General features: G+C 43.9%; 1 protein-coding gene across 2 annotated transcripts in view; it reads right to left on the bottom strand.

Annotated features, from left to right (window-relative positions):
• DPP6 (dipeptidyl-peptidase 6) overlaps positions 1–17,889 on the bottom strand; it is a 629,240-nt gene that overhangs the window by 215,930 nt on the left and 395,421 nt on the right. Inside the window, exon 7 of one of the 2 annotated variants that reach the window (XM_011973070.1) lies at positions 8,711–8,792. The exons of the other annotated variant lie outside the window; for it this stretch is intronic. Coding sequence (XP_011828460.1) covers positions 8,711–8,792 — 82 coding nt within the window. The remainder of the gene's footprint in view (positions 1–8,710; positions 8,793–17,889) is intronic. 2 annotated transcript variants of the gene reach the window in all.

The following is a 17,889-nucleotide window of genomic DNA, read 5'->3' as shown; positions in this document are numbered from 1 at the left end:
ACAGAAAGCAGGACACACAGCTTCTTATAAGAAACATACTCTCTCCATTCAGGGGATAATTTCTGGCGTGGCATTAGCATAGGGGAAACGCTATCACCTGACAATGGCCTTTTCTAAAGCCACGGACTCTTGAATACTTACAAGGAGCTAAAGACTTCAGGAGGTAGAAACTGATGTTTTCTGAACATTCCCCCTCACTCCCTAAGAGTGGGAGAAGAGCAAGGTGTGAGTTCACACAGGTACACCTTGGATGGTGACGGACAATGTGGCTGGCCCGTCATGGAGCCCTCTGGCCACCATCCCTAGCTTCTGTCTCTATCCTGCATTTCTCTGCTTTATCAAGGGCAGCCCAACTCTCCTTCTGACACACACCAGACTTCCGTCTGATGAAATTCTTATTTTCCTTCTCATTCTCTACAGCTCGATTAAGCCAAATAATAACAGCAGTAACAATTAAAGACATGTATTGAGAACATTATTTACACAAGGCTCCACAGCCTGTACTTCAGGTAGATTAATTTAATCTCCACCATGAGCCCTACGAGGTAGGCATTGCTACTTCAGTTAACAGACCAAGAGACGGGAAGCTCAGTGATTAAGTCTCTTAGTCAAGGTCATGCAACTAGTAAGTGCTGCAACCACGATCTGAATCTGGCCCTTTTGACCCCAAAGCTTTTGTTACTAATAACCCTTGAAGAGCAAAACAAACAAAATAAAATATTCTTTTCCTTCTCAGGCTTAAAACTAGGGCCTTCTGATTCTGAGGCTGAGGAGGTGGCCTGGGACCCTACCACGGAGTCTGTCAGTGAAGGCTTCCACATCCCAGGCCTGGCTGGGTTCCCACTCCCAGCTGGCTCCTGGCTGCACCCAGCCTGCCCTCACGCTGGCTCTGTGCTGCTACCGTGGTGCCACCCACGTGGCCCCTGTCACACTGAAATCTGATGGTTCTCCCCACGCGCTCCTCCCCGTGCGGACGCCCACACCTGAGCGATGCCTGAGGCGAAGGCCCTCCATCCCTCCGATCTGCTGTCAAGCTGCCCTTTCGTCCCTCTAACAAAGTGTTTTGGAGTTTCAAGCGCAAGCTCTTCCTCCATATCTTAGGTTGAATTACTGACATTTTGGAGGCATGGATTTTTACAACTTTAATGGGCTATAAAAAAATTCTTTTTCTTGAAGGCAGAAACCCCAATGCCATGAGGTGAGTCAGTGCGAGTGCAAAAAAAAAAAAAAAAAAAAAACCCTCAACTCCAATTTTCTTGAATCCTTCACTGACTCATAGAAAAAAGTGTCAAGACAGGGTTCCGGGAGGAAGCGGTACCCGCTGGATCACTGGCAGATGCTCACGCGTAGGTAAAGGAAGGCCCTTGCTCTCTCGCTGTTGACGCATTAGGAAGAAAAACAGCCAACCTTGGAATAGTTTGCTTAGAATGGGCTCCATCCACTTGAAGTGGGAAATTAAGAAAATAACAGAATAATAGCATAAGTAATAATAGTAAAAATTATAATAATAGTAAGAAAAATAACAATAGCTCATAAAATGAAATTCTGTATTAACCAAGACTGAGGAGAATTTAAGTAGCCCCTGTGAAGTTAGAAGAGAATATTAACTGTCTGTCCAAAGAAACAATAACCATATCTATCCTCCACATATTTTGTAGGCTCTATAAACTCCTGTTTCTTTCTTCCCTGCACAAACTACAAGTTCACAAGACAGATAAGCACAAGCTGCAAACCAAGTTCTCACAGAGATGTAAGACAGGTGGCAAAAGTGTCACAGCAGCCTTTTGATCTCATTTCTGTAAGCCTGCTTCGCATAGTTCCCGCCTCAAAATGCTTAAAAGGGACTTGTTTTCTTTGTTCTGGGCTCAGCCTTTAGGACACATGTCCGCTGGGCCGGTGTACACCTTAAAATACTTTCCTGCACTCTGTCCAGTCTCTCTGGTTCCTTAAATTCCGCTTCACACTGAGGTGTGGCTTAGAGAGCCACAACTGCCACAGGCTTGAGAGGGTGTAGCAATCACTAAGGGGGGGCTGGTGTAGGGTACGGGTACAGTGTCTGTGTGAGTCAGTCAGGGAACACCTGTGTAGAAGGTCACATGGGGAAGGGCAGCTGGACCTCCAGACAGCACGCCCCATGGCCGTGTCCCCGACTGTGAGGAGAAGTTTTTCTCAGAGCTGGATTGGCCTGACGGGCTCTGTATCAAGCAAGCAAAGAATGACCTCTTAGGCGATGAGGCTTGTCTGGATGGCTTTGTTCTTAGAGGCATCATTTTGTTAAGACTTGAAGATCTAAGGATCTTGGTGAAAAACAAGAAGAATATCAAACACATAGTGTGACAGCCCCTGCTATGGACAGGACAGGAAAGTTTGGGCTGTGTGAACAGATGGGGACATTTAGGAGAGTGACAGTGCTAGAGCATGGCAATGGGCAGCATTTGCGGTTGGGGAGAGCGAGTGAGTGATAATAGGTGGATTTGCCATCAGAAGCGGAAGCCAGTGAGGAAAGGGACCATGTCCTCCTTCTGCATCTGGGATCTAGCAGTATCTGGAACACAGGAAATGTTCAATAAGAGTTGATTGAATCCATAAACAAATGCATAAGAGAATGATGGGAATGTACACACATGGCAAGACCGGTCTGCAGGGTCCCGTGCATTTAGCTGGTTTGTGACCATGGCAGTCGCTGGCCACATGTGCCATTCCAGAGAGCCCTAGGACTGGCAGCATCCTTGGGAGTCCAGTCTACCTGCTCCTAAGACCTCTCCAAGGGAGCTGCCATCCTAACCATTAAAACACAGCACATTTTTTTTTCTTTATTATACTTTAAGTTCTAGGGTACATGTGCACAATGTGCAGGTTTGATACATAGGTATACGTGTGCCACGTGGGTTTGCTTCACCCATCAACTCGTCATTTACATTAGGTATTTCTCCTAATGCTATCCCTCCTCCAGCTCCCCACCCCCTGACAGGCCCCAGTATGTGATGTTCCCCACCCTGTGTCCATGTGTTCTCATTGTTCAATTCCCGCCTATGAGTGAGAACATGCGGTAAAACACAGCACAATTTAAGTGCAGATTTCTTGACACTCTCTGATAAACTATTCTGTGACCTTCTGTGGAAAACTATTTTGGATCTAAATCGCCATAGGCGAGTCTTCCTAAAGTCTGGCTCAAATGTCCCATTTTGATAAACATGTTACTCTCTTGTTTCCTGGGAGACACAGGACAGTTGCTCACTGATATTCACCACCCCTCAGCCTCTCATTGTCTGGAGATGATGAAGAAGTTGGCCTCCCCTTCTAAGCTGCAAAGTATGGCTGTGAGAATTCCTTAGTTTCCTTCCATGGTGTCTGTAATTGCACCTGCTCCTTTGGGGAACGCCATCTCCTGAGGACAGCTCTTCCCCAGTCCCAGCAAGTTTCCCAGCTAACTACTCCATTGCGCTTCATCCGTCACATTTTGACGCTGTCTCTGCATTGAAGACTTCCCAACGGACTCATTAAATTTCCCATTCAAAGTTCTACATTTATCACTGTCATGGTAGCAAGCCAACCAAAGAGAGACCCATTCACTTTGTCTCTGATCTTCCGAGTGTGCCAGCAAAGATTCCGGCTTTGAATTCTTAATGTTGCCTAATGCTGCACGGTCTTCCTTGAGAAAATTTCCATGGCACTTGTTTCCGAAGGAAAACATGATGAAGCACCAAATTCACATGAGCTCCCTACCCTTGCAGATCAACCTGCAAATGCACCCCGAGGCAGCTTCAACTCCAAGTGCGAGTGCTAAGAACAAGGAAGGCCACCGCAGCTGCCCTCAAAGTCCATGTGCTTCTAGGAAATGTCTCTAGTAGAAATACCGGATCGGGAAATACATGGGCGTTCCTAAAGCAGACAATGTAATCACATTCTGGGTCAGCAGAAACAAAACCTCCCATAAACGGACGAACACATGGTAGGGGGCAGGACTTCATGAAAAGATCAAAGAAAAGAAACATGGAGGGCCGGGCCCAGTGGCTCATGCCTAACATCCTAGCACTTTGGGAGGCTGAGGTGGATGGATCACTTGAGGTCAGGAGTTCAAGACCAGCCTGGCCAAAACGGTGAAACCCCATCTCTGCTAAAAATACAAAAATTAGCCAGGTGTGGTGGCAGCACCTGTAGTCCCAACTACTTGGGAGGCTGAGGCAGGAAAATTGCTTGAACCCAGGAGGTGGAGGTTGGAGTGAGCAGAGATTGCGCCACTGCACTCCAGCCTGGGTGACAGAGGGAGATTTCCGTTAAAAAAAAAAAAGAAAAAAGAAGAAACATGGAGGAAATCTCAGTTCAGGAAGCTTCATCTGAAGAGGACAAAATGAGGAAAGAAGTGGTGCAGAGAAATACATTGAAACAGCACGTTTTGAACGTTTATATTTCCCGACTGACCACTCCAGTTTGGAGGAAGAGGAAGCAAAGGAGGGTCACTGTGTCAGCATTTTACATAGGATTTCTTGTTTAATCCTATTTAATCTGGCCAAATCTATTTCCTAGATCACATCCTGGGCCCTCAGCAGACGGTTGGAAGCAATCTTATCATTCGTCATAAACTCCAGCCTCAGACCAGCACCACCACAGAAGTGGTTTCTGGCAGCCTGGGGCCTCCTCCCACCCGCTCCGCTAACAACACACAGGCCACGCTCCCTGCAGTCACTACTACTGGAGGAATGTTCAACACTCACTCTAAAAGGTAAGAGTCACTAATTGGCAACCACATCGAGGCACTAGGAAAAGATGCCCTCACCGACCCCTGGTTCCCCGGGTCGTCTCCTGTGATACGGGGGCTCCGGACCCAAAGGCAGCCCTGAAATCACTCATCAAAGGAGGCTACATGCTCCCACAGCTCATTGCAAACTTCAGCCGCAGCTGTGCTCTCTGCTCCCAAAGGAGAATTACTCACTTCAATCTGACTCATTATAATTAGAGTAGGTTGACTTTAGGGAGCAATATTTACTTTTTAAAATAAAATGGCAATGAGGGGTGTGTTGCTTGGCATCACTTAATAGGTTAGGGCTTGCAAGGCCTGCTCTTGAGTTGTGAATTTTCTGTGCAGACGGAGCAGGTGTGGGGAGTACCTGTCATGAGGTGGTGGCTCTGGCATCAGGCTTGCCTCGTGAGAACAACCGAGAGAGCACATGATCCCCTAAAACAGGGGTCAGCAAACTATAACCCATAGGCCAAATCACCTGTGTTGGGAAGTATAGCTTTATTGGAACACAGCCAAGCCCGTCTTGTCTATACCGTCTGCAGCTGCTTCCACGCTGCGGTTAGGGAGCTGAGTCACTGTGCTAGAAACCGTCTGTCCGCAAAGACTGACACATGTGCTATCGGACCTTCTGCAGAAGAAGGCGGCCCCTGCTCCAGCACATAGGGCACTCACTCAACAACGAGCTATATTGCCTCTTAAGCTCAGAACATGCATGTATCATAACGCTCTTAAAGGTCGAATGGATTTAGAAACTCAAACGTTCCACAAGCATATAGCACCTTTGGTACTTAACTCAAGTATTAACAGTTATTACTTACCTGAACATTCATGTCTTTGAAGCAGAAAGGAAGTCAAATCTCTGTCACCTCTAGTACTGTCCTATTCATAGATGCTGGCTATTTGCCACCATCCAATTCTTCATGCTGCGGTGGTTTGAAACCACAAAAACACATTAACTAATGAATTAATCGATCTGTTTGTGCTTTCATCTTTTACCTCAATAAACGCGTACTGGGCACCAGGCATTGTGCTGGGTGTGTTAGAATACGAAGATGAAACAGGCTCACTGTGTGGACTCAGGGTACCTGTATTAGTCCGTTCTCATGCTGCTATAAAGAAATATTCGAGACTGGGCAATTTATACAAGAAAGAGGTTTAATTGACTCACGGTTCTGCATTGCTGGGGAAGCCTCAGGAGACTTACAATCATGGCAGAAGGCACCTCTTCACAGGGCGGCAGGAGACAGAATGAGTGTCGAGCGAAGGGGGAAACCGTCAGATCTCGTGAGAACTCACTATCACTAGAACAGCATGGGGAAACTGCCCCCATGATTCAATTATCTCCATCTGGTCCCACCCTTGACACATGGGGATTATCATAATTCAAGGTGAGATCTGGTGGGGGGACACAGAGCCAAACCATATCACCACCTAACCAAGGACAGAGATATGTTTACAAGCAACAAGAGATCGTGTGTGCTGGGAGATTGCACGGTGAGACCTGAAGCCCCAGGGTGGCTACCTACCACTGTGTGTGTGTGTGTATGTGTGTGTGTATATTTGGGGAGGTGTCAGGAAGCCTTCTCTGAGAAGTTGTCATTTACTTTGTTTTGTTGCTACTTATTCTGTAAGAGGTTAAACATGATAACTTCTATAATCATTTTCCCCTTCTCATCTCCAAGGGAGCAGGACATGAATGAAGGTCAGTTGTTCAAGAGGACAATTATAGACTTAATTCTAAAGTGTCTGCATGCACACACACACACACACACACATATGCACGCACAGCAACTCCTTTTACAGTTGAGGGTTAGATTTCCTTTATGTTACAAGCTGTTCCCAGAGGCAGGACGACAAGTACCAACTCTACTAAGGGACCCGGTTTATTTGCACGTGCAGACAATGAGGCAGGAGTCCACACACTGAGTTACAGCCACTGGGTGATAAGGAGCGAGGCCGCAGGTATGGTGGAAAGAGACCTTGACATGTGGTCACGTTATGATGGTCTTCTCCTGACTACTATAAAAAGGCTGGACAATGATCACTCAGTAACGTTACACATTCCTATCCTTCTCCCTGCAGTGGTGTGATGAGGCCAGGTGCAGAGCTGTGGGTACTGGCTTGTAATGGATCCACAGCAGGCAGGGAGAGCTCTCTACGGAGGTGTAATGGCCACTTTGACAGATGATTTGAGGGATACTGGAAATCTCTTCAATCACAGACTTTCAGAGGGTTTTAAGGTCAACTATTAGAGATTCAGTTGCACATCAGTCCTGAAAAGTTAAGTCTTCTACAATCTCCTATCAAATTACATTTTTTCCCTTTTTAAGAGTTAATGCCTTTGAGAAAAGACAAATTTTATCTCTTTGTTGTGATTGAACTGATGGGTTGGTGTTCCTTGGTCAAGGGCAGCTCTCAACTTCCTCACTTCCTCCTGTCACCCTGTGATTTTGATCAGTTACATATGCTTTTCAAAACCTCTGTAATCAGTTTTAGCATTAGAGACATGATCATAATAGCTAAAATATTAATAGTTTCACGGCCTCTATGCTCTTGTTTTTTTTCAAACCAATTCAAGGCAGTGGAATTAGTACATAACCAAGAAAACGCGATTGTACTATGGGGAGAAATAAGACTATTTTCATTTGTAAGATAGATGACAGCCTATCCAATACAATTCTATGTGAGCTCTTAGATACGATCATTTTTTGTGCTATTTTAGGAAAAAGGAGCTTTACAAATGCAGGCTTAGGTAATCAGCTTAAAGAGGCAGAAGAAAATGGTGACTTGAAAACGGCAACCATGTCATCTGACCTTCAAACCCGAGGGACTTTCTGCACGTGGCAATACGGTCTCTTAAAAAATGCTGCACAGAACGGACAAATATAATCAAGTTTTAGTCAAACGCAAGGCTAGAGGTGGAAAACCTGAGGGATCATATTATCCATATCCTTTACTACATGGCTGGGCTGCTGCCTGCCGCCTGACAGCTGGAGGCGCCGTGCAAGGCCAGCTCGACAGTGAGAACCAGGGTGGGAGCCCTCATCTTAGAAATAGTGTTCAGGGCCGTTTTCTCTGCACTGTCCTTCCCGTTCACAGAAACCCGGCAGTTTTGCCAATTTGAGAAGGAATCCATGAAGACAGCTGATAGAAACCGAGAGGGCTGCCATGGCCATGGGGGATTTCGCATGTTGATGGGATTGGCCTGGCTCCATCAGGGCCAGCAAATCTACATGCTTAAAAACCCTTCCACAGAGGCCAGGTGCGGTAGCTCATGCCTGTAATGCCAGCACTTTGGGAGGCCAAGGTGAGTGGATCGCCTGAGGTTAGGAGTTCGAGACCAGCCTGGCCAACATAGTGAAACCCTGTCTCTACTAAAAATACAAAAATTAGTCGGGTGTGGTGGCACACGCCTGTAATCCCAGCTACTGGGGAGGCTGAGGCAGGAGAATCGCTTGAACACAGGATGTGGAGGTTGCAGTGAGATGAGATCCCACCATTGCACCCTGGCCTGGGCAATAAGAGCGAAACTCTGTCTCAAAAACACAAACAACAACAACAACAAAAAACCCTCCACAGAAAGAAATCTGAGTTCCCAGAGCATCTTTTGATGACAAAACCATTTGGATCATTCTCATTTGCAGTCCTTTTAATGAAGTTGATCTCTTTGAGCTCACAATTCATCTGGAGTCCACAGACACAGCTACAGTTAGGCACCACTTCAACCATGTCAGATGTAGGAACCAAGCACACGCTGTTCCAATTTTAGGAGAATTTGCTATCTAAAATGAAATGACCCTTTTACATATCCAGACACCCTGGTGTAATTGTCCAGATTTTAATTTACACACACACACACATACACACACACAACACCATATACAGGCTGAGTACAGTGAGACCCATTCAGCTTAGAAAATGGAAACTTCCTCAAAACCCAAATACAGTTACCGAACTTGACTGGCTTACCAGCTGTTGGCCTTTAGGGCCCCATCCTGCGTACTGAAGTTTTGCATTGCTGACTTCTGGTGGGTCCAGACTTTGAGGATCCCTGAAAATTGAACAAACAAACAAAAACAAAGCAAAATGTTGGGAACCAAGAATTTAAGCTGCTGCAATTTTATCCCCTACCTATAACTTAACTCCTTTCTCCTTCCATGCTATCCATTTCAAGAGCTTGTCTCTTGTGTTACTAAGTAATATGTCTCATTTAGTCTCTATTAGGTTTCTTCAGATGTATATAATTTATATGAAGCTCAAATAGGTCTATCATGGCTTAACCCAAATAGTAAATACTCATTAAGAGAGAACATGCAGTGAGGTCTCTGGATCAACTTCTCAACTCTCCAGAACAGTCAGAGTTAAAAATTAAAATGCAGAGCCATGCAGTGATCTGTCTCCACAATTTGTGTCTCCATCTTTGGTTCTCCTAGAAGGTAATTTTTTCTAGGTATCACGCAGGTCGTTATGACCTTACAAACCTGGTGGCATCAGGTTTTGTGTTGGTTTGTGTTGACAGATACAAGCCGAGAGAGAGAGGGAGGAAGGGGATAAATTGAAAGATGTATTTCCTTTCAAACCTCACTTACATTTTTTATCCTTAATGTACTGATTAAATACCAATACCACCACAACAAAAACCTGCCTAAGTACTTAAAGGTTATAGTGAATAAAGGTCATGGTGGCAAAAATGAAAAGAGCTAACACTTTTATAAGTATTAAATATTTCAGTATATTTTGTAGCTACTGTTGTCTCCAACATGCAGAAAAGATTCATTTTCGTGTTTCTTTTGGATGACACCCCTTCACGTGAAGAATGATATTTGTGTTCTGCTGAGTCTGCTGGGCTCTGTCAGGTAAGCACCCCATCACTTAGCTATAATATTTCTTATGTGGGGCCGGGCACAGTGGCTCATGCCTGTAATCCCAGCACTTTGGGAGACCAAGGCAGGTGGATCACAAGGTCAGGAGATCGAGACAATCCTGGCTAACATGGTGAAACCCAGTCTCTACTACAAATACAAAAAATTAGCCAGGCATGGTGGTGGGTGCCTGTAGTCCCAGTTACTCGGGAGGCTGAGGCAGGAGAATGGCGTGAACCCGGGAGGCAGAGCTTGCAGTGAGCAGAGACTGTGCCACTGCACTGTAGCCTGGGCAACAGAGCAAGACTGTCTCAAAAAAAAAATTATATATATATATATATATTTCTTATGCGGAAGACATAGCTGGGAATGCACCCACTCATCTGTAGAGGGAAATGGTTGAATGGCCTTTGGAAAGGGAGGATGCTGCATTTTAGGGGTTGCATGAACAAAGGAGATGAGGCAGGAAGGGAAGGAAGGTGAAGGGCTAAGGACACGGTGGACTGGAATCAATAGAAAATACAAAAAGCAACGGCTGAATAAAACTACCAGGAAAAACAAGGAATACATTTAGAGTAAAGAGAGATGGGGGAGGCTAGAGAGTCCAGAATGCCCCAGGTAGTTTTAAATGAAGTGTCTGGGTTTGGAGAAGCCAGGAAACCTGAGGGTAGAGCGGCAATGCCAATTCAGAGAAGACATTGCTGCTTAGAAACCAGCTAGGAAGGCAGCTGCCCAGCGATCAGAAGATGCAAGCAAGTCCTAATATTGCAGGTTCTGTTAATAGATGAGTTTCTAACATTTGCATGGTTTTGTTTTGCTTTGTTTTGTTTTGAGAAGGAGTCTTGCTCTATCGCTCAGGCTGGAGTGCAGTGGCAGGACCTTGGCTCACTGCAACTTCTGCCTCCCATGTTCAAGTGATTCTCCTGCCTCAGCCTCCTGAGTAGCTGGGATTACAGGCACCTGCCACAACGCCTGGCTAATTTTTGTATTTTCAGTAGAAACAGGGTTTCACCGTGTTAGCCACGCTGGAAACTCCTGACCTCAGGCAATCCGTCCTCATTGGCCTCCCAAAGTGCTAGAATTACAGGCGTGAGCCACCGCGCCCCACCAACATTTGTATGTTTTGATGTTTCAAAGTATTCTCATGAGCATAGGTTAGTTCCTCTTGAACCCTGGTGTAGAGAAAAGCTTTGATGACTCAAAATTCAGAAGCCAGAAATTAAGATTCATAAGTTGGACTACATAAAAACATAAAACTTCTGCATGACAGATGCCTCATAAACAAAAGACATCTTACAAACCAGGAGAAAATTATTTACAACACATGCCGTGGACACATGGCTAATATCCCTAACATACAAAAACTTTGAAAAATTGAGGTTATTAAAAAAAAGAGATAAAAATATGAGAAAAGGACACGAACAGACAATTCACAAAAAGATATAAAAATGGCCCCCAAACATATGAAAAGGTACCCAAATACATATGAAATTAAGGAAGTAGGAATTAAAACTGATTGAGACATCATTTCTCACCTACGAGAATTGGAAAAAGAAGAAAAATGCATGACACGTGATGCTTGGGAGGCTGTAGGGAACAGGCACTCTCAGACTTGCTTGTCAGGAAGCAAACTGGTGCAATCATTTCAGAGAGACATTTGACAATACCTAATAAAATACGCACTTTAACTTTTAGCCCAACAATTCCACTTCTAGACTCCTAGAGAATTCACCTCAAACAATGCACAAATACATGTGCACAAGTTTATATTTATTGTAGTTTTATTTGTAGTTGCAAATATTGGAAACAATATGTGGTTGAATAAATAACAGTACATCCTTCTTTCTTAAGGCTGAATAGTACTGAGCAGCGACTAGTAGTGGTTACCAGAGGCTGGGAGTGGGAGGGACTCGGGGGGTGGGTGCTGATAAAAAAATACAAAGTAAAGTTTCAGTTAGACAGGAGGAATAAGTTTTTGAGATCTGTTGCAGAGTATGGTGATTAGAGTTAATAAGAATGTAATACATGTTTCAAAATTGCTAAGAGAATAATGTTAACTGTTGTACCACAATGAAAAAAGATAAGTATATGAGGTGATAGGGTGATAGAGATGTTATAGTTTGATTTAATCATTTCATAATGTATACATATAACAAAATATCATATTGTACCCTGTAAATATATACAATTATCATTTGTTAAATTATAAAAATCCCCAAAACTATAAACAACCCCCCCCATACAATGAAGTATGGTGCAGGTGTAAAAGAGAATGAAGACCTCTATAAACAGATATGGAGTGATTTCCATGTCAGAGTTAACAATGCCCAAGAGTATATGTTATAGTATGTATGTGTGTATATATATACACATACGCACATATGTATGTATATAGTATGATATAGTTATGTATAATAGAAGAAATGGATATGAGAATATATATGAATTGAGTCTTTTGTGAAAAAAGAAATATAGGAAGCAGAAACCAGGAACCAGATTGATTACCTATAGGGTGTAGGTGGAAAAGGGGTGGAAAGATGGGACTGCTGAGAGAAGGAAGATTCTCTGTAGTTCCGTGAGTAAATGTGTTTCTCCCAGGGGTTTGGACGATCAATTCTGAGACTGTGTGCATACCAGAATCGGATAAATATGCAAATATATTGGAGAAAATGAGAGCCAGTACCTTTTGCACTATTGGAGAAAAATGTTATAAGGAAAAGGGCAACACTAAAATAAACTGTGAAGTCTGAAATCAGATTCTCTGAGTATATCTTTTTGTATCACCTCAAGTCTTAGACAACAGTAGGGTTTCAGATACTCCCAAAATAAAACAAACAATAAAAAGGAACCAGAATGTTGGGGAACCCAGAATGGAATAAGAACACCAAAAAAAGAACAAAACCCCATTACAAGTGAAACACAAAACCACACTGAAGTGGGTGGAGAGGGAAATAACTAACCATAAGTAACTTTGGGAAACAGTATTTTGACTAAATATGCTAAAGCTAATATTAAAAAATAAAAAAAAAAAAACCCTGTAAATAAATGCTGTAGTTCAGTGAGTAAATGTGTTTCTCCTAGGGGGTTGGATGATCAATTCTGAAACTGTGTGCATGCTAGAATTGGATAAATATGTAAATATATTGGAGATAATGAAAGCCAGGTTTTTCACTGTTGGAAAAAAAAATTTATAAGGAAAAGGGGAACACTAAGATAACCTGTGAAGTTTGAAATCAGAGGTATCTGTATAAACTCACGGTTTTTAATATCTATGTACACAAAGAGATCCAAAATGTAGATATGTGTGTGTCCATGGGTTAGTATACATACATATATGTCCTGGGTCTGTCCACTGAGAAGGCCTAGAAACAATGACACCCCAGTAGCAATGAGCACAGTTAGCATCTGGATCTTGGTGTCTAAATACCATCACCCAGTAAAATAAAATAGAGATTCTAGGAGGATAATTGTATCTGGGCTGGGGCAGGGAAAATACAGAATGAGTCAGGAATATTTTATGGAACCAGAAAGTAATGGAATACTCAAAAAAAGATGGGGGTTTGTTGAGAGAACAGGCAAGCTAACCTAAAGGAGTTTCTAATGACTCACACTAGAACAGTTTGATCAACACAAAAAAATGAATGATAGTACTGGATTAACCCATAGAATAAAATAAATACCCATGAGTCTTTACTGATATAAATAAATAAATCAAATCATTAAATTTACAGTGGAAACCTGGCAGACAGCCACTTAAGCAAGTGACTAAGGCCAATATCACTGAAGCCCCTTGGATATAATGCACTGGGAAGGACAAATAATCATTTATGTGATTTTTTTTTTCACCCAAAATGCAGAACCTTACTCCAATCATGAGAAAACACTGGGAAAAACCCAAACTGAGGGACACCCCAACATAACTGACCAGACCTCCTCAAAAGTGCAAGGTCATGAAAGACAAGAAGAAACTGAGGAAATGTTACAGACTGGAGGGTGCTAAGAAGAAAGAACATCTAAAGGCAGCGTGGGGTCCTGGGACAGGGAAAAGACACTGGTAGAAAAATTGGTAGAATTCAAATAAGGCCTGTTGATGAGTTAACAATATGGCACCCATGTTGATTTCCTATTCTTGATCATTATACTAAAGTTATAAAATATGCTATCACTAGGAGGGGTGACATGAGAAATACAGGATTTTTTTTTTGCACTATTTTTGCAACCTTTCTATGTCTACAATTATTCAAAATAAAAAGCTTTAAAAAAAGAATTTCACAGCTTATATCTCATTAGCTATAAAAATTGTCCTAAATAGAAATGAAAAGTCAGATAATTTCCCTCCCAACATACTGTGATCTTGATTTTAATAACTGAAAAAAAAAAGAATTCCATACGTCGCATAGCACAGGCCCTCAATATGTGCCTATGAACAAACAAATAAATTAGTAAATAAAGGTAGGTTCTAGAGGTGGCTCTCAGCAAAGATCCTTTTGCAAGTTTAGAGACAAGCCTAACAAATTCACTTTACCTGTGTTTATTTGGAATTTTCTAAGCACAGAGGACAGAGTGGGGGATCAGAAAGACTTAAACTCCATTGCCTTACTTAATATTGAAATTCAGTTTGTTAGATTGTGATTTCCAGTAGGTGTCTAAGATATTCAGAAACAGCAGGGGATTAACTTTTCTTTGATATGACAGATGTAAATTCCCTTAAATGCTAACTGGAAATAATATGGAGTGCCTTGCAAGACTGCATGAACACTAGGGCCAATACGCCATGTGATTCACTAATTCCGATTTTATTACCTGTGCTCAAGGAGTTCCTTTACTTCTTCCATAAGCTAAGATGCATCTCCCTTCCCTCACCACCAACACTTTACAGGAGTTTCCACAGAACCACCCTAGGAATCAAAAGGTTTGCATCCTAGTCCCAACCTTATGATGTATGGATCACACGGCCTTCAGCAACTCTCTGTGTCTTATTTTCTCCTACGGGGACAATAGCTACCCTCCTCCTACAGAATGGTCGTGAAATTCAAGAGAAACAATGGCTATTAATTTATAAACTCTAGCATAGTCCAAAGAGGTAATTATTTTCTTTTTGCTAGCTAGTGACTCTCTCAACCTCTCCATCTTTCTCAGTCTCTATAAGTTAAACAAACGACTCCAAGATACCAGAAGTGAGTTGCGGCAATCTGTCTTCAAAAACACCAGGATGCCCCTCATGGGCAGGAAGCTGTGAAGTCATGGAAAGAATTCCAAGAAGCTGTAAATTTAATTCTGAATTCTGCCACTAGGAGCAAAGGGCTTGGGGCAATAGAGTAACTGGATCCAAGTTTGTTTCCCTGTATAAAATGAGAATAATCATGTTTGCCTCATAGGGTTGGAATCAATAATCTGTTGTATGTGAAAATAGGTAGCACAGAACTTCCTAGCAGATATTCCATAAATGCTGGTTTATTCATTGATAAACTGGTAAATAATTTGACCATGCAATATAATACACACAACATATATATGTGAATGTGTAGATGTATACGTGTGTTCCCTTAACCCTTCACTTAATTGGAAAGGATCGATGGTTGAATATTGATAAAATGTTATTACAACAACTATCTATACGTAATTTCTTTTAAAGGCCCAGTAATATGTCAGATATTGGGACAAATTTACTCCATGGCACTCTGTAGCAAAAAACAAATGGGCTCAATCCCTGTGTCAGGTGGGAGACTGGGCTTAGGGTCTCAACCCTCAATCATATTCTCCACATCTGTTCCTATGAAAGGAACTTACATTTTTGCATTGGAATTCGATTTCCTGCAGGGTATCAGATACTTTTCCTCTCAAGTTAAAAGAGGATTTGAGAGTGATTTTTCCAACTTCTTCTCCACTGTGGGAATTCCCTTTTTGATGAGCCACTTGGTGGTCGTTCCTCCTCTGCTCCAATCCCCTACTGAATCGCTTTCCTCACATAACTCCTTCTCTGCCCAGACTAGCAAATGCCCAACTTGGTTTTACGCTGAATCTACCTCCTCCACATCAACACCTCGACCTTTGAGAATGACAAATGCAATGTCTCCAGCCTCAGCTGGCCACTAACCATTCCCATCATTACAACCACCCAGAGGTGTGAGACATGTCTGTCCTCAATGCCAGTTCCAATATTTCCTGCTCTCCTCACATCTCTCTTGTGCCTACTGCCTCCTTACTCTAAAGGGACAAGGAGGCGTGGGGCACACAGAGGGGCACTGAAGGCTCTCCCTCCCACACCCACTCCCACTCCCTCTCCCTTTTGCCTACAGGGCTTCCCTCTCCATCAGCCTCACTCTCAGCCTTTGCAGCTGGGAGGCTCGAGCTTGGCCCAGATTCCCTGTTTCCCTGCAGAAAGACGTGCTTCCTCCTGAACACACTGAAGTACCTGTTGCTCCTCCCTCCTCTCAGTCTCCAGTGACCAGGCATCCCCTTCCCGCCTCGGCCAGCACTTCCTCCTGTACCTCCTTTTTTGTTCCAGCCTAGAACTATCAAATACTTTCCTTTCCATTTACCTTCCTGGTAAACTTTTATTATTTATTACTATTTTCTAATTAATAAGCTTAATTTTTTAAAGAGCAGTTTCACGTTTAGAGAAAAACTGAACAGAACTACAGAGAACTCCCATATCCTTCTTCTTCCCCTGCCCTCAGTTTTCCAAATTACAAACATCTTGCATGAGTGTGGTGCATTTGGTACGGCTGATAAACCAATATTGAAACATCATTATTAACTAAGTCCCATAGTTGACATTAGGGTTCACCCTTTGCCTGTGTGTTCTCTGGGTTGTGACAAATCCATCTGTCTTGCACCTGATCATACAGACATCTTTTGGGTCTCTGCACCTCTGTGTGCTCTGCCTATTCATCCTTCCCCCCCCACCAAACCCTGGCAAGCACAGCTCTGCTTACGGCCCCCGTAAGTCTGCCTTTTCCTGAACGTCACATAGTCGGAATCATACAAAGTATAGCCTTTCAGGTCGGTGTCTTTCACTGAGGATCTGTGCTTTTGGCTCCTGCAAGTTTTTCCACGGAGGAAAAACTTGGGTGGCTCCCACGCAGCCTCCCCACCCACCCATGAGCACCTCCCCGCCCCGCAGCCTCTCCACCCACCCATGAGCACCTCCCCCCGCAGCCTCTCCACCCAGCCATGAGCACCTCCCCCCGCAGCCTCTCCACCCATCATCAGTCCAACCCCTACCGGTCTTGGTCCAACCCAGTGACTGGTCCAAATCCGAGGGCCACTTTCTGACCTTCTCCCCTGTCCCTATCCCACTGCAATATGGCTTCCATCCATTTCGAAACTGAAATTGCTTCTCTTAAGATCTTCTGTGTCTATCGAGGTGCCAAAGACCGTGGCCTCCCCGTCCTGGGCCTGGGTGGTCTCTCCCTGCCCACGGTTCCGCCGCTGCTTCTCTGTGTCGATGTTCAGGACCACCCCTTGTCCCAGCTCTCCCCTCACCTCCCTCTCTGGTCCTCGTCTCCTGTGGGATCTTCTCTGACCACCCTTTAAAAGTCAGTGTCCTGGGCATGACTGCAGCCCCGCTCCTCTCTTCCACACCCTTCTCTGTCACTGTCATTTCAACTGTGTCCACATCTCTGGCCTCCAGAACTGCGAGGGGCAATTTCTGTTGTTTGAAGCCACGAAGTTTGTGGCGATTTCTCACTGCAGCCATAGGAAGTGAATGTCCCTTCATTTCCCGGTTCCACCAAGGCCCAAAGCGACTTGCTCAGGGCCAGGTAACTGACCAGCATCTGTGTGAACATTTAATCAAAGGGGGAAATATCTCCAACTGGCTGAAGGGACAAAGTGGAGACCCTCAGAGGGCAAGGCAGAGGCAAACCCTGGGGAGCTGACCTGACCTGCTGCCCTGTCCACCCCACGGGCTTCTGGCCCCAGCTGGCTTCCTGCAGAAGCGCCCGGCCCCACCTCGCACATGGAGGCCACGGCAGCACACTCGGCTTAAGCCCCAATTCCCCGCATCAAATGATTTTCCAGCATGTCCTGGATTCTTCTGAAATTCTTAGAGGTGTGTGTGTGAGAGAGAGGAAGACAGGCAGAGAGAAAGAGAATGCAGGAAGGTGTACAGTGATTTACTTGGGGGCTACTTAGTGGCCCTCCTTCATTTTTCTTTCTCTCTTCTTATTTATTCATTTATTTTAAAGAACTCCTGGCAGGCTCGGTGATGAATCATCTCCTGGGTAGAGATGGATTAAAGAAATGATGCAGGAAGAATAAAGTGATCTGGACTTAACTATA

The sequence above is a fragment of the Mandrillus leucophaeus genome, unplaced genomic scaffold, assembly GCF_000951045.1.
Source record: "Mandrillus leucophaeus isolate KB7577 unplaced genomic scaffold, Mleu.le_1.0 Scaffold134, whole genome shotgun sequence".
Lineage (NCBI taxonomy): Eukaryota > Metazoa > Chordata > Mammalia > Primates > Cercopithecidae > Mandrillus > Mandrillus leucophaeus.
The sequence above is the reverse complement of the archived record's forward strand: the minus strand, read 5'-3'. Positions and strand labels throughout refer to the sequence as shown.